Below are 22,888 nucleotides of genomic sequence, written 5' to 3' on the forward strand. Positions count from 1 at the left end.
GAACAACAATTTTTTTTTCCAAGTTTGGTTCTTGGGAAAATAATTGGAGATTATGATAGGCAACTTCAAGCTGAAAGATAATTTCAGATTTGCTGCATCACGTAGAAAGTTGGAAACATCTTATTGAATTTAGCTGACACATTGCGTTAGTTCAACTGACCCAATAATGTTTTGCCGCTGATTTTCGTTTGTACTCAGCATCTGATGCCTCTCGTGTCAGTGACCAACAATGGTCGGCCGGCCGGCATCGACGGTACTGGCTTTCCACGGCGCCAATGTCCTGGTGAAACCTTTCACCCTGTTCGTCACCGACTTCGTAAGAACAGCAGGGAAGACGTCCAAGTGCAAATGCAGAAAATGAATTTTCAATGACATGATGCACTTTTTGTATACTTGAAGTAGACTTAAAATATGACAGGAAATCACAAAGTACTACACCCTCTGTGTTTGGGACAAGGACAGTTTATTCCCCCCCCTTTGTTTGCCCCTGTGCTCCACTTTTAAATTGGTGTATTTTTATGAATTTTGGGTTGCCAATCATGAAAGCCATCTTAAAATTTTCCTGTCACATATCTTTTTTAAAAAAAAATATAACCCATTTATGTGAATTTGAAAATCAGTGTCATTTAATCAGACGGCCATGAGCCTGTATTAAAAGCAGAAGTTAAACAGGATATGACTTTCTGTACATCCAAAGGGAAGTGTGTGGTGTTGATGTAAACTGCAGCCTGGGGGAAAGAGTCGGAGAAATGGGGGGAAAGAAGGCACCAGAGGCAGGAACTGATTTTAAATCAACTAACATCTATTTTTATTTTGGTGCTGCAATGTAGACACAAGTAGATATTAAGTTTGAGCACCGGGCGAGTAATTTGCACAAACATTCTTAAAATGGATTCTATTATTAGAAACGCCATATTCACATCGGGTACCCTGCACAGCAATACCCACCTACGCCAGTCTCAGCAGCTGCTATACGGACTTGAGATCAACACTTTTTTCAGAAACTTTCTTAAATGCAATTGCTTTAAACCATTAACAAATATTCACTGGTGAGGCTAACAAGTTCACATTGAGCGAGCTTCAAAATTAGTTCCACAGTTAATAAATTAACGTTAGTGTATTTATCGAGACAGGAATCAGAATTTCAGATGAATGGAATAGAATTTTTATTACTAAAATCTGTTATTATTCCCCTCAGAGGCTGCCTGTACAACAAAATGGCTGCAATTTGAACGTTATTAGCAATTTAATGAACCAAATATTCCACAATGGAATACAAAGATTACAAAGTTATACTTAAATACAGATATGTTTCAGAACAAATTCAGTACAGCACATTAACCTGGACTCCAATTTCACTCATCCTCAACAGGATTATATTAATACAAAATCGTGAGATTATTACAGTCCACGGTCTCACTTTTGCCTTTACAGTGAAACATTAAGGTTCGACAATGCAAAGATAGATTTACATTTAATCATTTTTTTTCTCTTCCTCTGCTTTCTCCGTTTCAACTTTCGGGGAACTACTTTCTTTTGATACCTTGACAATATCTTCTCCACTTGTCCCAAATTCATTCATTCGCGTGGGGTCTACTCGATAGATCCAGCGTTGGTACAGGTAGATAAAAAACACCACATCTGTCGGGGAAAACAAAGGAGAAACGCACATTAACCCACACAGTCACCAATTTGAAAAGCCACGATATTTTAGGCATTATTTTTTAAAATTGAGGCAATGGAATTTTTATGCAAGGACTTACCATCCCGTAAACATCCTATTCTGTACATCATTGGTGTTTTGATTACGAATGCAAAGAGATCATCGATAAAAGTATTTAGTGCTTTGTACGTTAGCATCCTCCATGGGAGATGAGCTACCGACTTCAGCTTATAATTAATGAATAGTTGTGGGGTCATGGTTATAAACCCTGAAGGGAAGAAACATAGCAGACGTTTATGAGATCCTAATCAATGAACAGCCACAGATATTCCCTTGGTTACCCCCCCCCCCACCCGCTTACACCTCCCAACTAGTTAGATGTACTTTCCCCAGATATGACGAAGGACCGTTTACCCAAAAGCTCAGTTTATCTCTCCATAGATGCTGCCGAGAATTTTCTGCGTTTTCTTTTATACAGTAAAACCTGTTATCTGAGATTTGAGCCTCAATCAAACCACAAAAAAAATTGCAGAAAATAAAGAGGTGAAGAAATGCGTTTAGTTCGCCAATCACGTAGCGCACAACTGGAAAGTACCAATTGACCTGCAACTCCCGAACATTTTGGAGGGTGGGAGGAAATTCATGCAGACACTAGGAGGACGTACAAACTCCTGACAGTGGCGGATCCCAGCCTGGGTCGCTGGCACTGTACCGGGTTTTCTTTAACCTTTATGGATCAATTCCTTTTCTAAGCGGACCTTCAGTTTGGATTTGTAAACACTTATTGGGGCACCAATCAATCCCCATAGTGTCAGACACACAGTTCAGATTTCTAGCACATCCAATTTTTTTTTGGAGTTTCCACATGCAATCTTGACTTCCCGGTTATCTCCACAATTCAGTAAGTCATTACACACTTTTAACCAGGACAAAATGAGTCCATCAACTCCTTGGACACTGGCTCAGATCCAAGTCCATCCACATGCTTGGGCAGGAAAGGTTGCCAAGTTTCCCCACCACTGATGAAGTGCAATTCATGGTCATTTAGATAATCATTTTCCTTCGCCATTTTAAGGGAGCCCCACTCTGCCATGCCTCCACTACCCAGCAGAAGCACTGGCCATCTACACTACTGCAGTTGCTGTATCTTACACACCTGTGTGGCCTGCAGCTTCGGAATTTCAGTGCCTCTCTGCATTGTACTGTATCTCAATAATTTGCTCTCCCTCGCTTTCACCCCCGGAAGCCACTACTCGATTGCTCTCTGCTCCCGGAGAAAAAGGGCATAAGACCACACACCAAGGCATGTTCACTGCAAGTCAGTCTAGGAGGTGATTTTATTCACAAATCCAAAATAAAGCTGGGCTGGGGATAGGAATTCATTCATTACAGTTAACGACCCTGGTTAGGATCCCCCCACTGACAGGAGTTTGTACATTCTCCCACGCATCTGCGTGGGCTTCCTCTGGGAGCTCGGGTTTCCTCCCACCCCTTCAAAACCCGAGCTGTTGGTTGATGGGTGCATTGGGGGAGCACGTTGCTAGTGGGCCGATCGAGCCTGCTATTGTGCTGTACGTATCATTTAATGTGGAAAAATTACACTTGATACTGTTGCCAAAGTAAAAGTAGAATATCTCTTTCAGAAAGTGCTCTTGTACTTCTGCAATTCCACCCTAACCCCCACCCCTTCCCAGGACTTCCAGGTTCCTTTCTTGTTCTTCACATTAATTTGGTCTGCTATGCTAACTCCATGGCGAGCTTTAATCTTCAAGATTTCATGCCATATCATGCAGACTGATTGCAGACAGTTGAAGCTTATCCACATTATGTGTAATTAGGTACATTATCTTAATACACTATGTCCAGTGGTGAGACTGTAGACTGGAGAGCAATATTCATCTTACTGTATCCCATCAATAATCAGGATATTTTACCCCGGTAATCCAATTCATGGCCTTAGTTTCCACACCACTGAAATTTTAGCAAATCGTAGCAGTTTTCTCCATAAAACCCTTTGTTTTAGTTTCTTCATTCAAAACAAATGATGTTTTTTGACCCGGGTAACTCAAATTCCACTGAAATCATTTCATGGAGCAAGTTCATCTCCCTTGCAGAGTGGTCAACTGCCAATGTCCCTCAGAGCGTTCCAGCCCGAGATGTCAAGTCATGCAGACTGGTGCACGAGTTTTGACACCGTGGATACTCACCAAACGTCAATAAGAAGCCATAGAGCATGCTCAATACCCAGGAATACCAGCTTTTGTGCTCCAAATACAACAGGCTGTACACAGCATAGCAGCCCAACAATGGGAACAGGATCCAGGACAAGTATTTAAATGCCATCTGAAAAGAATATTAAAACATCCACTATTAACATTGTCAAACAACTGGTGCATGTTAACATTGCATTAAATACTAAATGACAACGGCGCCAAATGTAAAATATTTCTTTTAAATTATGGAAATTTCATCTTGCCACCTCCTGGATTACGACAGACGCAGGAAATATTGCAAAATTGTTAAAGGAAATGCTGGATAACTGAACGTTCATGAATAAAAATCAGACTGCTGTACATGTAAATGAGGTCACAGGTTGTAGACTCTTACCACAAATGAGCCCTTTCTCGTCTTCACTCTTCCTCTCAGTTTTACCACAAGTTACACATTTCAGCCACCAAGTAAGAAATCTACCAGAATTCCTTATTGGAAAATCAGATGGTGAAACACTGAAATTGAAACTGAAAGTGCATGAAGCACACAATGGGCCAGGCAGCATCTATGGAGATGGAAACTTTCAGGTGGGCACAAAACCCGACTGTAAAGCAGCCTATTGTACTCCTATGCGGCTGTCGGGTGGCCACCTGAAAGTGGAGAACCCGGCCAGGAGGTTTACCTACCTAACCCTTCTCCTGTAGATATAATATCACGCTCCGAGAATCCCCTATTGCACCCGAAAGCAGCTTAAGTTAAATTTTCAAGGCCAGGACCTGCTGGTGGTACTGGAAAAGTTAGTAAACAAGTCAAGTTTACTGTCATCTGATTGTACAAGTCTCTCTTTGGCTTGGCTTCGCGGACGAAGATTTATGGAGGGGGTAAAAAGTCCACGTCAGCTGCAGGCTCGTTTGTGGCTGACAAGTCCGATGCGAGACAGGCAGACACGATTGCAGCGGTTGCAGGGGAAAACTGGTTGGTTGGGGTTGGGTGTTGGGTTTTTCCTCCTTTGCCTTTTGTCAGTGAGGTGGGCTCTGCGGTCTTCTTCAAAGGAGGTTGCTGCCCGCCAAACTGTGAGGCGCCAAGATGCACGGTTTGAGGAGTTATCAGCCCACTGGCGGTGATCAATGTGGCAGGCACCAAGAGATTTCTTTAGGCAGTCCTTGTACCTTTTCTTTGGTGCACCTCTGTCACGGTGGCCAGTGGAGAGCTCGCCATATAGCACGATCTTGGGAAGGCGATGGTCCTCCATTCTGGAGACGTGACCCATCCAGCGCAGCTGGATCTTCAGCAGCGTGGACTCGATGCTGTTGTACAAGTACAACTCGATGAAACAGCGCACTCCGTGCAAAACATGCATGAGCACATCCAGACATAACACCGTGGCAGCTTTGCATACACAGGACAACTATTCATATGCAGGTAGCCCCCGACTTACGACCACATTCAGTTCTGACCAACGGGTCGCATCTCAAAATGGATGCAAGTCAAATCCGTTTTATCATTCATCAAACACAACGTGGCAGCCACCAAGCCAGCTCTTGAGAGGTTGGCCACCCCTGCCACTGGCTTCATTTTCCATAGACAGGCCCCTACTTTCACCCCCAAAGTGTAATTTTTATATTTATATACTTTTTTTCTTTTGTGTTTCAAGTTGCAGAGAGGAGGGACAGAGAGATGGCAAGGAAAATGTCTCCATCTTATCAGTTTTTCCCCTGCACTAAGTTTCCTGGAAAAGTGAAAATTTGAGGAATAGATTATCTAAATAGGTTTATTAGAACCTTCACGATTAATAACATTAAAAATTCTGGATAATGAGTACTTTCAATTTTCCCAGTTTCTTATGTTTAGGTTTTTTTTCTGGTAATTTTTGTTAATTTTCAGACAATTGTCTAAGGTTTGTGACATTGCATTTTCAACCCTGATGCTATTTAACCCCCCTCAGTTTCCACATCTTCACAGGAGACAGGAGATCTCCCTCCCTTCCATTGACTTGATCCAACCGGAATCAATGTCCAAAGACGGCTTGCAGAATAATTGAAGACCCCCATCGGGAAAGAAATACGCGAGTATCAGAGATGTCCTCCTTATTCAAACAACATAGCTTTGCCTCTTCTACCATTAACTTGCTGCTCACCCGCACCTCCTCCATTACCCGTACATCCGCCCTGGCCCTCTCCACTCCCACGCGCAACAAAGACAGGATTCCCCTTGTCCTCACACACACCACCCCACCAGCCTCGGCATCCAATGCATCCTCCCCCGCCATTTCTGCCACCTACCATGTGATCCCACCACTAGACACATATTCCCCTCTCCTCTCAGTACTCCGAAGGACTTCCTAGTCCTCTCCTCCTTGGTACCTACCCAACCCCCCCCCCCCCAACCGTGACCACCGGAAATGCTCCACCTGCACCCACACCCTCCTCCCTCACCACCATTCGGGCCCCCAAACAATTCTTCCAAGTGAAGCAACACAGACCCCCGCCTGTCTGCGGGGGTCGTCTACTGCATCCGGTGCTCCCGTTGTGGTCTCCTCTACATTGGAGAGACTGGGCGCAGACAGGCAGATCCCTTTGTTGAGCACCTCGGCTCTGCCCATCTCAATAGTGTGGATCTCCCATTGGCCCCTCATTTCAATCCTCCATCCCATTCCCTTGCTTACATGCCTGTCAATGGTGTCAGGCACTGCCAGACTAAGGAACAACACCTTGCTTTCTGACTGGGCATCCTCCAATCGATGGCATTAATATCAACTGGCTTTCGTTAAACCCCCCCAACAGCTATGTCTCTCCCTTTTCCCTGTCTCCTTTCGCACAGACATAATAAATTCTCATCTCTCCCCTTATCATATCCAATTAACACGCTTTGTTGGTCTGGACTCTACCCCCCACCCCCCCCACCAGCATCACTGTCTGAATTCTGAAATTTCTAGCTCTTGGCTCATTCCGCTTATTCCTCGAAAGGCTCAAGCCTGAATGACAGCGAAATATCTATACGCTGAGAGAGCAGCCAAGTTCCTCCAGCATTTTGCTGTGTTTTCACTTCAGAGTGTCTGCAAACTTTTGTGTTCCAATCAGAGCCAGGAGCCACTGGGCTGAGAAACTGCTTCTGCCCACGGGCAGCAAGACTGCTGAACGGCTGATGAACTGTTCATACTAACCCTCCAGGTTTCCTCTATTAATTTAACAATATTTATTTTTATATATCTCCATACATACTGCATATTTTTTGCACCGAGGAATGCTGTTTCGTCAGGTTGTACAATCAGATGACAATGAACTTGCAATTGAGCTTCATGTTTGGTCTCTTTCCCCTTCCCACTTCTCTTCTATATTTTGTTTTAAAAATTCAAATTTTCCTAGTACTTAGATTTTGTACTGTGGCCCTCTTTACTTCTCTTCAATCTCCCCACCTCCTGCTTGTTATTTTAGTATTGTCCACGTTTCTCTCTCCTGTCAATCTCCCCACCTCCTGCTTGTTATTTTAGTTCTGTCCACGTTTCTCTCTCCTGGGCCATCCTCAGAACAGATTTGTAGAGTTGGCACATAACCTCTCGGCTCTTGAACTTAATCCTCTGACTAATGAAGCCCAGCATCCCACAGAGGCCTTCTTAACTATCCGATCAACTTAAACAGCAACACTGAGAGATACACGGATTTAGACCCAAGGTCCCCCTGTTCCTCCATGCTTATAAGTATTTGACCATTAACCCTGTACTCAGCCTTCTGGTTTGACCTTCCCACTTCACACTTATCCGGATTGAACTCCATCTGCCACTCCTCTACCCAGCTCTGTATCCTGCCTCTATCCTTTTTCTCACCTACGGCAACCTTTAGTACTATCCACAACTCCGCCAACCTTCGTATTGCCCGCAAACTTACCGACCCATCTTTCTGCTTCTTCGGTGAGATCATTTATAAAAACAAAATCACAAAAAAGCAGGGGTCCCAGAACAGACTGCTGCGGAACTGCACTGGTCACCAACCTCCGGGAAGAATACTACTACTCTCTGGTTTCTACAGGCATGCCAATTCTGACAGCCATGGATTCCATCCTTCTTGGATTCTCACCACCACCCACAGAATTCTGGAGCAAATCCTCAGAACTACTACATTGGCCACTGGTCCTCATCTCGCCCAAATGCAAACCATCACACACAACCATCCCCCCACCCCACACACACCCAGAAGCCTTGGCAATACAAATCCTCTCCCCTGGACCAGCCCACATTCAATTTTGCTCACTAATTTCAATAATTCAACGCTTTCACACCACCTCAGCGCCTTCCTTCGGATTACCTGTTTGTGCGTCCTACCAAGAATGCACATTCCAGGTAAGAGTCAAGAACAGAATGTCCAGGAAAATGAATAGCTTTACTTTACCGTGGATTTTCAGTCATTGTTGAACTACAGCTTCAAGTAGAACATAATCACAGCCTTGATTAATACTCACATCATCATAGTTCTTTGTCGAGGATTGAACATACGTTGACTTATCTTTCAAGGTGAAGCGTGGGAAGATTCCTGCCACTTTATTTTCACGGTCAATCTGCAATCAAAGGGTGGTATCATCTATGATAACTTCAAAAGGATGTGAGGCAATTGAAAAATTAAGTATTCACTGTGCACTTTTCATCTGTGGTCAATAGCTGTGCAACAAATAGGGCTGTCTTGCAGCTCCGGCGGCCTAAGCTTGCTGTTAGGATGTTTCCTGATGACCACATGGGCTCCCGCCCACACCCCAAAGTCGCGTGGACTGGTGGAGTTATTGTCTGCTGTAAATTACCCTGGGTGCAGGTTGGTGGCAGAGGAATTGGGGTGGGGGGGTGGGATGCAAGAATAGTTTGGAGGGCAACATGAAGGAATGGCTGTGCTGATGCAGGTTCACTAGGATGATTCCAGGAATGAAAGGGCTATCATACAAGGCTCTTGGCCCCGTACTCATTGAAATTTAGAAGAATGGGGGCGGGGGGTGGAAATCTCATTGAAACATTTTGAATGTTGACGGGTAATGAGAGTAAAAATGATCACGATTGATATGTATGCGGGTAAAGAGGTATAAGAGTGAATAGAGACAATGTGCATACGTGAATGTATCTGTACTTAGAGGAAAATATAGATAGTATAGACAAGAATTAATAAGGGAAGGTAATGGAATAGAGAGAATAAGGAGGGAATTAAAAGAGTGACCTTTGTGACATATGAAAAGTGAAATCTTTTCTGGGGGGGCGGGGTGGGGGGAAATAGCGGTCACTGCAAAATCAGTTGACGCTTGCGAGTGGATTCGCAAATCCAAATGGAGAGGGGAGATGTGGTTGTCCGACAAGGGATAAAGGACAACTCAGGAGGGGAAGGGGAGATTGGGGATAAATAAGATAGAAATAGGAGAATAAGGAAAATGTTGGATGTTGTAGGAATGTTGTCTTATAAAGAGATGAAAATAAGAAAACAGAAATGGAAAAGGAGGAAAGGTAATGATGGAAAAACGGAAAGAGAAGATAAACAAAATATAAAATGGCTACGCTGAACTATATGACTTTAAATATTAATGGAATACATAACCAAATTAAAAGGAAGAAACTACTAAATTTAAATGAATAAATGTATTCCATTAGAAAAAATAACATATAGGTTAAGAAATAATATTGAAATATTCGAACAAGTATGGGAGCCGTACATTAAATACAATAGCGAAAACCTACCGGGGACAAACATTACCTAAGTTGATGGAAGGAGAAGGAAAGAAAAGAATGGACTCAGTAGAATTTCTGGTGTATTTTTGTTGAATGACAACATTGTCTGACTGGCTTAATGCAACCTAGATTGTATACCTAAAATGGATGAGAGGGGGGGGTGGGGGGGTGGCTTGGGAGGAGGGAGGGGGGGGGGAGAAAAAGTCACTGTATATGTGTGAAAAAGAAATAGTGTATATCATGGCTAATGTGATTTATGGTGTGAAAAATAAAAAATTTAAAATAAATAAAAAAAAAGAAACATTTTGAATGTTAAAAGGCACGGCAGAGCAGATGTATCAAGGTTTTTATTCTCCATGGTGGAAGAGTCTAGAACAATGGTTCTCAACTTTTTTTGGTCACTCACATACCACCTTAAGTATGCATGTATAATGCAAAAACTTTTCTACCAAAATTTGAGCTCAAAGTAGGGGGTCACATTATACACTTATATTTACAGCAGTGCGAATCGGGCGGGCGAGGGGGAGAGAGACGGCAGTGCGAATCGGGCGGGCGAGAGAGACGGCAGCACGAATCGAGGGGAGTCACATCATACACGAAATGCATTATACACGCATATTTACAGTAATCCCTTCTAATCAGAACACCTATGCCAGAGGATCTCCATGGTTAGTCAGGGATTAAGATAGTATGTGAGTGGGGGAAAAAAAACAGCTGAGAACCATCTGCCTAAGACAAGACAGAGTTGAAGGGTGGCCACTTAGATCAGAGATGCGGACCCATTTCTTTTCGCCAGAAGGTGGTGAATCTGTGGAATTTGCTGCCACAGGTGGCTGTTGAGGCCAGGTCATTGGGTGTATTTAAAAGGGAGAGGCATCAAAGGTTACAGAAAGAAGGCCGGGCAGTGGGGCTGAGTGGAAGAATGGATCACCTCAGGATGGAATATCATTTATTATCTTCAGGTAGGTTCAATCCAGCAGAAATATCTCGTCAATGTCACAACAGCTGCAATACATTGTTACATTTGTGGCGAGTGTACGCTTCATGCTAAATTTGATAATGTTTCCGCAACTTCCTATGCAATACATCAAATCTGAAATTATCTTTGCGTTCAGCTTGATGTTGACTTTTCATAATTCCTCCTTTTTTTTTAAATAGGGAAGCAAAACTTTTGAAACATTTGTTGTCCAGTGTTATTCCAAGAAATATTAAAAGCTCACAATAATTCAACCTGTCCATCATTTCTAAAAAAACACAAGATCCACTCAGTCTACTGATGTCCAGAAGCTTCAGGCTGACAAACAATTACAACCAAACCAATTAAATCGAGTGGGAGAGGAGGGGAGAAGATTAAAGGAGAGGTGTGGGGCAAGAGGATTATTTTATATGAACACGGAGGTGGAACGGACTGCCAGAGATAGTAGAGGAAACAGTAGCATTTAAGAGACTTCTAGATGGACACATGCGTATGCCAGGAATAGAGGAACAAAGATGATATACAAACAGCAGGGATTTAGTTTAATTTGGCATCATGTTCAGTGCATGGCACGTGGATGGTGCACACCACAAATGCTTTTCCACGACTGATACATTTGTCCTGTGGGTGAAAAGGAAAGGTTGAGGGGAGCATTTCTTCACAGGGTGTGCTGGAAGGAGCTGCCAGCTGAAGTGGTGAAAGCGGGCTCAATTTTCACGTTTAAGAAGTATTTGGGAGGGGTATGGAGGACTACAGACTGGGTGCAGGCCAGTGGGCCAGTGGGAGGGCATAATCATAGTTCCAAACAGACAAGAAGGGTCTGTTTTCTGTGCAGTAATGTTCTACCTGTGGCAACCATTTCCTTCTGGATTTATAGTGACTTATTTTGTATTTGTGGGCCCTTGTTTTGATCTTTCTTCGGCAGAACTAGCGTCCTCTAGCAAAACGTTCAGTTTTAAATATCTAGTCCTGCCAGATCAGCCTTCCCTGTCCCAGGGATTAAAGCAGAACTAAGAAGCATTCATTCCCACCATCTTAAAATTTGAGACAGCTATTCAAATAGAATCCAACTGCATCCAGGTTCCAGCAAAAGGCATGGCCATTTATGATAAATGGCTTAAAATTTAATTAATTAACACAATTTAATAAATTATTTTACATCTGGGCACTCTCCAATCAGATGGCATGAACATCGACTTCTCTGGTTTAGGTTAGCCGACTCCCCGATCTCCCCCATCCCTCTATCTCCTTTCCTCTAGCTGTCCATCCCCTTCCCTCTCCATTCACCGAGTCATTTCCACTTCCCGATTGCTAGTGTATCCTCCCTCGTCCACCTATTACCTCCTGCCTGGAGGCCTGTGCTCCTCCCCTGCCCCAATCCCCCACCATTTTGTTCAGGCTCCTGGCTATATTTTCTTCATACCTTGACACTCAGGCCCAAAACGTCGGTTAATTATCTTTTTCTTTGCTACATAAAGTGCACTGTTTGATCTGCTGTGTTTCTCCAGCCTTGTGGTTTTACTTCAATCATTGTGTCTGCAGACTTTCGTGTTTTACTACGATAAATGGATGTTAGTCTCCAAGCTTGCAACACCGGGAGGTCTCAAATTACATAGCCCCCCACATCCCAAAATGTTAGGATGTGAAATCAAACCAGTTTGAATCATTATCTGTTCCTATCGCCTGAATTAGATGCCAGGTTCATAGACTGATGACTTCTCTAAGATATTGATAAAGAAACTGCTTCTTACAAGGACATTCTTACCTTCACATCCATGACTTTTGTGATCTTCCAAAGATCAATCAAGAGGCCAATAAATACGCTGACCTGAACCACAAAGTTAGTCTCATTGTCCAGGATGTAGAGCAAGACGACGGCAGACTGGAAGACGCCAAATATCACGGAACGTACAGACAGCCCCTCCAGAGACTGACGACTGTTCCAAAACTGAATGTCTGGAGAAAAAAAAAATCAGAATGATCAATTTACACCTCAGTGAGTCATTGGACCCATCTAGTCTATGCCGAGTTTTTTTTTAATATCACCATACAAGTTCTCGGCTTCATGAGACCGAGATTCCATCTATTTGAATCAACTCTGTTCACCCACAAGATCTGTGGAAACTTGTCTAAAATTCAAGATTTAGTTTCTATTTCAAACTTGTTCTGTTCCATATTAGTTTTAGACGTACAGGCCCTTCCGCCAAAATAGCCAATTAACCTACAACCCCTGGTTCATTTTGAAGGGTGGGAGGAAACTGGAGCCCCTGAACAAAACTCACACAGTCACAAGGAGGATGTACAAACTCCTGACAGATAGTGCCAGAATCAAACCCGATCGCTGGTGCTGTAATAGCATTGCGCTAACCACTTTGCGAACCGCGCCACCTAGACGCTAACCGTGCTGCCCAATGTCTTTTCCAAATGACATTGGTGGCCTCTAAAGCTCACAGAGCATTTCTACTCTTTCATTAATTTTCCCTGGAACAGGTACACAAGATACACTCATTACAATTGCAAACACTTATTAACCACAAATGCCAAGACAGGAAAAAGAAGAACAAATGGTAATCAATAACTAACTAAATATTCACCGCTGCAGTTAGTACAAGAAAATAAAGTGATGTTTTAGTAGTGGAGACAGGCCTTTTGGTGCTCCTGGAGGTTCATCATTAGGGTTAGGGTGGTCTCTATTCTCCCCACATTCCCATCAACTGCTGCAGTAAAGAGTGAGGGTGTGAGTGAGTGTGTGTGGGGGAGAGTGAGTGTGTGTGTGTGGGGGAGAGTGAGTGTGTGTGTGTGGGGGAGAGTGAGTGTGTGTGTGTGGGGGAGAGTGAGTGTGTGTGTGTGTGTGGGGGAGAGTGAGTGTGTGTGCGTGGGGGAGAGTGAGTGTGTGTGCGTGGGGGAGAGTGAGTGTGTGTGCGTGGGGGAGAGTGAGTGTGTGTGCGTGGGGGAGAGTGAGTGTGTGTGCGTGGGGGAGAGTGAGTGTGTGCGCGTGGGGGAGAGTGAGTGTGTGCGCGTGGGGGAGAGTGAGTGTGTGTGCGTGGGGGAGAGTGTGTGTGTGTGGGGGAGAGTGAGTGTGTGTGGGGGAGAGTGAGTGTGTGTGGGTGAGAGTGAGTGTGTGTGGGTGAGAGTGAGTGTGTGTGGGTGAGAGTGGGGGTGTGGGTGAGAGTGGGGGTGTGGGTGAGAGTGGGGGTGTGGGTGAGAGTGGGGGTGTGGGTGAGAGTGGGGGTGTGGGTGAGAGTGGGGGTGTGGGTGAGAGTGGGGGTGTGGGTGAGAGTGGGGGTGTGGGTGAGAGTGGGGGTGTGGGTGAGAGTGGGGGTGTGGGTGAGAGTGGGGGTGTGGGTGAGAGTGGGGGGGTGGGTGAGAGTGGGGGGGTGGGTGAGAGTGGGGGGGTGGGTGAGCGTGGGGGGGTGGGTGAGCGTGGGGGGGTGGGTGAGCGTGGGGGGGTGGGTGAGCGAGGGGGGGTGGGTGAGCGTGGGGGTGTGGGTGAGCGTGGGGGTGGGTGAGCGAGGGGGTGGGGTGAGCGAGGGGGTGGGGGAGCGAGGGGGTGGGTGAGCGAGGGGGTGGGTGAGCGAGGGGGTGGGTGAGCGAGGGGGTGGGTGAGCGAGGGGGTGGGTGAGCGAGGGGGTGGGTGAGCGAGGGGGTGGGTGGGTGAGTGGGTGGGTGAGCGAGGGGGTGTGTGAGTGTGTAAATGAATGAGGGATGGAGTGAGTAAGAGTGGGTGTGTGTTGGTTTGTGTGAGTGATTGTGGGTGGGTGGGGGAGTGATTGTGGGTGGGTGGGGGAGTGAGTGTGGGTGGATGCCTGTGTGGGTGTGGGTGGGTGTCTGTGTGGGTGTGGGTGGGTGTCTGTGTGGGTGTGGGTGGGTGTCTGTGTGGGTGTGGGTGGGTGTCTGTGTGGGTGTGGGTGGGTGTCTGTGTGGGTGTGGGTGGGTGTCTGTGTGGGTGTGGGTGGGTGTCTGTGTGGGTGTGGGTGGGTGTCTGTGTGGGTGTGGGTGGGTGTCTGTGTGGGTGTGGGTGGGTGTCTGTGTGGGTGTGGGTGGGTGTCTGTGTGGGTGTGGGTGGGTGTCTGTGTGGGTGTGGGTGGGTGTCTGTGTGGGTGTGGGTGGGTGTCTGTGTGGGTGTGGGTGGGTGTCTGTGTGGGTGTGGGTGGGTGTCTGTGTGGGTGTGGGTGGGTGTCTGTGTGGGTGTGGGTGGGTGTCTGTGTGGGAGTGGGTGTGGGTGGGTGGGGGAGTGAGTGTGGGTGGGTGCCTGTGTGGGTGTGGGTGGGTGTCTGTGTGGGTGTGGGTGGGTGTCTGTGTGGGTGTGGGAGTGGGTGGGTGTCTGTGTGGGAGTGGGAGTGGGTGGGTGTCTGTGTGGGAGTGGGAGTGGGTAGGTGTCTGTGTGGGTGTGGGAGTGGGTGGGTGTCTGTGTGGGTGTGGGAGTGGGTGGGTGTCTGTGTGGGAGTGGGAGTGGGTGGGTGTCTGTGTGGGAGTGGGAGTGGGTGGGTGTCTGTGTGGGAGTGGGAGTGGGTGGGTGTCTGTGTGGGTGTGGGAGTGGGTGGGTGTCTGTGTGGGAGTGGGAGTGGGTGGGTGTCTGTGTGGGAGTGGGAGTGGGTGGGTGTCTGTGTGGGAGTGGGAGTGGGTGGGTGTCTGTGTGGGTGTGGGAGTGGGTGGGTATCTGTGTGGGAGCGGGAGTGGGTGGGTGTCTGTGTGGGAGTGGGTGGGTGTCTGTGTGGGAGTGGGAGTGGGTGGGTGTCTGTGTGGGAGTGGGAGTGGGTGGGTGTCTGTGTGGGAGTGGGTGTGGGTGGGTGTCTGTGTGGGAGTGGGAGTGGGTGTGGGTAGGTGTATATGCTGCATCAGTTACCATTTTCCACACTTGTTTTCTGTCAATAAAATCCTCCCCAAAACCAAAACTGTGTTCAGTCCTTGCTTTTGAGACCTACCAAACCTCTTTACTCACTCACAACACCCCAACTCAAATCCCACCTTAAGGAATCCCTTACTCATCACAGAGCACCAAGGGCATAGAAATTGCTTAACGAGCTTCTCGAGGCATGTACCTTTCCTCCATTGAGGAATTGTGGGCCAGAGATGCCCAGGAGCCATTGAAGATGTTGTAAAAACACAATCCTGGAGAAACTCAGCTGGACAAACAGTACACTTTATAGAGCAAAGAAAGGGATACAAAACTAACATTCTGGGCTTGAGCCCTTCATCAAAGTTTGACGAAATGTAGGCAGGTACCTGAACAAAATGGTGGGGTGGGGGGAGGGGCAGGGGAGGAGCACAAGCCCACAGACAGGAGGTAATAGGCATAATAAGGGAGGAGGGCACACCAGCAAGCGGGAGAAGGGGGGGCTCTGTGAATGGAGAAGGAAGGGGTTGGAGAGCAGAGCGTAGGCTAGCAGAAGCCAGAGAAGTTGATGTTAATGCTATGCTGCTGGACCAGACGAAGATCTTGCCTTTTTCCACTCATCAAGAAGGCTTGAGAATATCTTTACAGGTGGAGATGTCTGTTTACATGCATTATTAATTATAGTTCAACCAAGAGATGTCTACAGCAATAAGTGTTCACAGAGTGCTGCACTGTGTTAAACAAGAAACGATTGGACCAGAGCTTCAGCTCTCTGCTTGGCTGAATAAATAACCATGGAGATTGCTGACTACACTTTACACAAACTGACAAACAGATTCCAAAATAAGAGCAAAATTATTTCCAATGATCACTCACCATTTTTGAAGGCCAGGAATTCAAACACACTGTGTACAATTGACACGATAATAGTCACTGCCAGGAGGTATGGGTTGGTTTCCAATAATGCAACCTGTTAGGAACAATAAAAATTATTTTTGGCGACAATGGCATTGCATGGTTTTTTTTAAAACAAAAGCAATTTTGGAATTCAACCCAAAATGACTGTACTTTGAAAATATGAGAGGCCATTTGACAAATGTGCTTATAACGCACAAGTTCTAAGACAAAATAGGCTATTCAGCCCATCAAGTCTGCCCCACCATTCAACCATGAGCTGATCCATTTTCCCACTCAGCCCCACTGCCCGACCTTCTCCCCGTAACCTTTGATGCCCTGGCTAATTAAGAACCTATCAATCACTGTATTCAATCCACTCAATAACCTGGCCTGAGGTAACACATTCCTCAGATTTACCACCCTCTAGCTAAAGAGATTCTTCCGCATCTCTGTTTTAAGCTGACGCCCTTCAATCCTGAAGTTGTGCCCTCTTGTCCTAGACTCTCTCACACGGAAACAACCTTTCTACATCCACTCTGTCCATGCCTTGCAACATTTGAAATGTTTAAATGAGATTCGCCCCTCGTTCTCCTAAATCCCAACAAGTACAGGCCAGGGCCGTCAAACGCTCCCTATATAACCCTTTCATTCAGGGAATTAACCAAGTGAACCTCTTTTGAACCATCTCCAACATCAGAACATCAAACTATTTTTAAAAAGTGTGCCTCAATAAAATTGCCCTCAAGAAAAAAAAAAAAATAAATAAAATTGCCCTCATTACTAATAATATGTACAATCTCAATTTGTTTTCAACAAAAATTACAGCCCAAATTTTCCAGCGATGTTCTACTTATGAACAATGCTTTTAATCTCTCCTACTTGAGAACATTTCAACATTTATCTTATCAAACTGTTTCATAAAATTTTAAAGAGCTCCATTAGGCGGCCTTTCAACCTGGGGTGGCTGAGAGAAATATGGCTCCACTCCAAACTGTTTGTGAATAAAATAAAACCAAGTTTATGCACACATCTTAAATCACCAGAGACTTCATAATGTCTATTACAAATATGGCAGGAATGTCAATCTTACTAAGATTAAAAATTACACAGGCACAAGGCTGTTCAGCCCATCTGTCCCTGTACCCACAGATTTAAATGAAAGGGAAAATATTTAAAAGGGATCGGAGGGGCTCCTTTTATCCCGACAGAGGATGGTGGGTGTATGGAGCATACGGCCAGACGAAGCTGTAGAGGTGGGTACAATTTTAATGTTTAAAAACATTTATACAGGTACATGGATAGGAAAGGCTCATTGGGATATGGGCCAAACACAGGCAAATGAGATGGCTGGGTTGGCATGAAGATTTTTTAAGTTTCTTTTTTGGAAATTTAAATTAAAAAATTTAAATTAAGAAAAACAAAAATTTTAAATATGACATCAAAATTGTTGGTGCCATTAACTTGCTCAACTTGTTCATGAACTCTGTGATCCAGTGCAAATGACCAATTGTTTCAGAGACATTAAATTACACCCAGTGCTCCAGACTTGACCTTTTGGCTCTTCAAACTTCTATGTTTAAAAATGATCGACATTTGTGGAGAAGGAGGCGGTTATTCAATTCAACAGCGAAGATACAAAGGAAATACAAAACTTTAACTCCAAGTATACACAGAAACCTCTGTATGACCACATTCAATCAACCAATGGTTTCTTTCAGGACCCTGAAATTTTCTGAGCGGTACGGTTAGCGCCGCGATATTACAGCGTCTGAGACTCTGTTTGAATCCAGCACTAAGGCGTTTGAACGTTCTCTCCGTGTCTGCGTGGCTTCCTCCCACCCTCCAAAAACATATGGGGTTTATTGATTAATCGGTGCATTTGAGCGGCGTGGTCTTGTGTGCCAATAGGGCCTGTTACAGGGCTGCATGTCGAAATATAAAGCAATAAAGTTAATCATCAATAATCCCTAAGACACTTCTCCCTGCATTTCTTACTGAGGTACTGTGGCATTACCTAGTCAATCATCACTGGAGCTCAGATGCTTCACAATTACTGACGTCAATGAACTGAACTCTGAATGGAGCACATATACATACAATACTCAGCACATAATAATATGTATGCTTGAAGATACAATATAAATATATATATAAATAAATTGGGATGAATTACACGGTTGCAGGATAAGGTTCATCATGTTCACAACCAGTGGGAAGAATTCATTTCCCAGCGTGGCCATCCTGATTTTGATGCTCCTTCCTGATGGTAGTAGGTCAAAGATATTGTGTATTAGATGGAAAGGCTCCTCAGTAATTCTTTGAGCCCTACTGAAGCCACACTCTTAGTGAATGGTATTAAAAGAGGAAAGGGAGACCCCAGTGATCTCCTCAGCTGTTTTGATAATCCCATGCACTGACTTCCAGTCTGATGGTTTGCAGGTACCATACTACATAATGATGTCAAAGAGGCCATTCAGTACCAAAGAGAGTGACAGCAACAGGCTTCAATGACTCCTCCATTAAGAAATGCTACGAGGAGTCACGTGATGGAGTAGTGGCCGGACGGTGAACTCCAGCCCTCTCCAGAAAAGTCGGGAAAAACGAGAGAAAATACAAAGGCACAGAAATACAAGTTAAAGAAAAGTGAATATAAAGGTGGAAAGAAGATGGAGACAAAAGGAGAAAAATCAAAATCAACGGAAAGAAGAGAGGAAGAGAAGACAACGGAGGAAAAAGGTGAAGGCCTTACCTGTCCGAAGAGGCCCGCTGTGGAGAGAAGACCCCACTACCTCAGGTCGGTAGAAAGAGAACTACAACAATGGCTCACAGAGCCGAGTAAAAGTGCGCAACCGCGCATGCGCGACTCCTCGCGCATGCGCGATGCGCATACAAAAAAACACACCGACGGGAGGGGGGACCAGCTGGGGAGTCGATCTCCACAGCCGGCAACGACAGCTGCAGAACACCTGCAGCAAGAAGACACCACAGAAGACAATGGAAACAAGAAAGAAGAGGAGGAAAGGGCAGCAAAGAAACAACAGATGGTCAACCTAGAGGAAGAAGAAGAGGAAGAGGAAGAGTACAGGGAAATAGAAGAAGAAAAGATAGGCAAGGTAAAGGAGGTACTTGCTCTTGTTAGAGGATACATGGAGTCATTTAAAGAATGGCAAACACAGGAATTCAATGATTTAAGAAGAAGAATAAACAACACAGAAAAGAAAATAAATAAAATGGATATGACCTTAACAGAAATGGGGAAAAAAATGGACAAGATGGAAGAACGGGCAATAGCAGCAGAAATGGAGGTAGAAGACTTAAAAAAGAAATTGGAGGAATCTAATAAAAAAACTAAAGAGACACAAGAATTACTAGCCCAAAAAATAGATATAATGGAAAATTATAACAGAAGAAATAACATAAAGATAGTGGGCCTTAAGGAAGATGTAGAAGGCAAGAATATGAGGGAGTTTATAAAAGAATGGATCCCTAAGGCCCTAGGATGTCCAGAACTACAGCAAGAAATGGAAATAGAAAGGGCACACAGAGCATTGGCCCCTAAACCACAACCACAACAAAAACCAAGATCTATTGTAGTAAAATTCCTAAGATATACTACAAGAGAAAAGGTGCTGGAGAAGACAATGGAAAAAGTAAGAGAGGGCAACAAACCACTGGAGTATAAAGGGCAAAAAATCTTCATTTATCCAGATATAAGCTTTGAACTCCTAAAGAAGAGAAAAGAGTTCAATGCAGCAAAAGCGATTTTATGGAAGAAAGGATATAAATTTACACTGAAGCATCCTGCGGTATTGAAAATATTTATTCCAGGACAACAAAACAGACTATTCTCGGATCCAGAAGAAGCACGAAAATTTGCAGAACAATTACAAAAATAGACTGAGGGATGAAGACGGGTAATGAGAGCAAAAATTATCACGATTGATATGTATGTGGGTAAAGACAAAAATAGACTGAGGGATGAAGACGGGTAAGGAGGGTAAAAATGACCACGATTGATATGTATGCGGGTAAAGAGGTATAAGAGTGAATAGAGACAACGGGCATATGTGAAAGTATCTGTAATTAGAGGAAAACATAGAAAGTATAGACAAGAATTAATAAGGGAAGGTAATGGAATAGAGAGAATAAGGAGGGAACTAAAAGAGTGACCTTTGTGACATATAAAAAACGAAATCTTTTCTGGGGGGGGCTGGGTGGGGGGAAAAGAGCGGTCACTGCAAAATCAGTTGACGCTTGCGAGTGGATTCGCAAATCCAAATGGAGAGGGGAGATGTGGTTGTCCGACAAGGGATAAAGGGCAACTCAGGAGGGGAAGGGGAGATTGGGGATAAAGAAGATAGAAATAGGAGAATAAGGAAAATGTTGGATGTTGTAGGAATGTTGTCTGGTAAAGAGTTGAAAATAAGAAAACAGAAATGGAAAAGGAGGAAAGGTAATGATGGAAAAACGGAAAGAGAAGATAAACAAAATATAAAATGGCTACGCTGAACTATATGACTCTAAATATTAATGGAATACATAACCAAATTAAAAGGAAGAAACTACTAAATTTACTGAAAAAGGAAAAAATAGATATAGCATTTGTCCAAGAAACACATTTAACTGAATTGGAGCACAAGAAATTAAAGAGAGATTGGGTAGGACATGTAACAGCAGCATCGTATAATTCAAAAGCAAGAGGAGTGGCTATATTAATTAGCAAAAATGTGCCATTTAAAATAGAAGAGGAAATAATAGATCCAGCAGGGAGATATGTTATGATAAAATGTCAGATATATTCAGAGCTTTGGAATCTACTTAATATATATTCACCTAACGAAGAAGATCAAAAGTTTATGCAAGATATCTTTTTGAAGGTAGCTAATACGCAAGGGAACATACTAATAGGAGGGGATTTCAATCTGAATTTGGATCCAAATATGGATAAAACGGGGAAAAAAATTAACAGGAAGAACAAAGTAACCAAATTTATAATTAAATCAATGCAAGAAATGAAACTTGTGGACATATGGAGGAAACAAAACCCAAAAGAAAAGGAATACTCATACTACTCGACTAGACATAAAACATACTCAAGGATAGACCTATTCCTGTTATCAGCCCACATACAAGGGAGAGTTAGGAAAACGGAATATAAAGCTAGACTATTATCGGACCACTCACCCCTGTTATTGGCAATAGAGCTAGAAGACATCCCTCCAAGAATGTATAGATGGAGATTAAACCCCATGCTACTTAAAAGACAGGATTTTAGAGAATTTATTGAAAAACAATTAAAAATGTACTTTGAAGTAAATACGGAATCAGTGGAAGATAAGTTTATACTATGGGACGCAATGAAAGCATTCATTAGAGGGCAAATAATAAGTTATGCAACCAAGATGAAGAAGGACTATAATCAGGAAACAGAGCAGTTGGAAAGGGAAATAATAAACATAGAAAAAAAATTAGCAATAAAGGAAGATACAACCAAAAGAAGAGAATTGGCGGATAAAAAAATAAAATATGAAACATTACAAACATATAAGGTGGAGAAGAATATAATGAAGACAAAACAGAAATATTATGAACTAGGGGAAAAAACACACAAAATCCTAGCATGGCAGCTTAAGACAGAGCAAACTAAGAAAACGGTATTGGCAACAAGGAAAAAAGACAAACAAATTACATATAATCCAAAAGAAATTAAGGAAAACTTCAGAGAATTCTATGAACAATTATACCGAACCGAAAACGAAGGGAAAGAAGGGAAAATAGATGAATTTTTGACTAAAATTGAACTACCAAAACTACAAATAGAGGAACAAAATAAATTAACAGAACCATTTGGAACAGTAGAAATACAAGAGATAATAAAAAATTTACCAAATAATAAGACACCAGGAGAGGATGGACTCCCAATAGAATTCTACAAAACATTTAAAGACCTAATAATACCGCCCCTCCTGGATGTAATCAACCAGATTGATGAGACACAAAACTTACCAGATTCATGTAAAACAGCAATAATTACAGTGATACTAAAACAAGGGAAAGATCCACTCTCACCAGCGTCATATAGACCAATATCTTTGCTAAACACAGATTATAAGATAATAGCTAAACTATTAGCGAACAGATTAGCAGAACAGGTACCGAAAATGGTAAATTTAGACCAAACTGGATTTATCAAAAAAAGACGCACAACAGACAATATTTGTAAATTTATTAACTTAATTCATGCAGTAGAAGGAAATAAAGCACCGGCAGTAGCAGTTGCTTTAGACGCAGAGAAGGCCTTCGACAGAGTAGAATGGAATTACTTGTTCAAAGTATTGCAAAAATTCAGTTTACCGGAGAAGTATATTAATTGGATTAAAGCATTATATAAGGGACCGTTAGCGAAAGTGACAGTAAATGGACATGTATCAAAGCAATTTAACTTAAGCAGGTCAACGCGGCAGGGATGCCCACTATCACCATTATTGTTTGCGCTAGCTATAGAACCACTAGCAGAATCGATAAGAAGAGATAATAATATAAAAGGAATAAAAATAAAAGACAGGGAATATAAAATCAGTCTGTTTGCGGATGATGTGATAGTGTACT

General features: G+C 43.7%; 1 protein-coding gene across 1 annotated transcript in view; it reads right to left on the minus strand.

The window, feature by feature from the left end:
• Positions 1-781: 781 nt before the first annotated feature.
• clptm1 (CLPTM1 regulator of GABA type A receptor forward trafficking) overlaps positions 782-22,888 on the minus strand; it is a 42,351-nt gene continuing 20,244 nt past the window's right edge. The window contains exons 9-14 of the mRNA XM_069909463.1: positions 16,259-16,352; positions 12,311-12,501; positions 8,330-8,425; positions 3,871-4,006; positions 1,764-1,931; positions 782-1,641 (exon numbers count right to left, since the gene is read on the minus strand). Of these exons, the coding sequence (XP_069765564.1) occupies positions 1,475-1,641; positions 1,764-1,931; positions 3,871-4,006; positions 8,330-8,425; positions 12,311-12,501; positions 16,259-16,352 (852 nt within the window). The 3' untranslated portion in view covers positions 782-1,474. The remainder of the gene's footprint in view (positions 1,642-1,763; positions 1,932-3,870; positions 4,007-8,329; positions 8,426-12,310; positions 12,502-16,258; positions 16,353-22,888) is intronic.

Source organism: Narcine bancroftii, chromosome 13 (genome assembly GCF_036971445.1).
Source record: "Narcine bancroftii isolate sNarBan1 chromosome 13, sNarBan1.hap1, whole genome shotgun sequence".
Taxonomy (NCBI): domain Eukaryota; kingdom Metazoa; phylum Chordata; class Chondrichthyes; order Torpediniformes; family Narcinidae; genus Narcine; species Narcine bancroftii.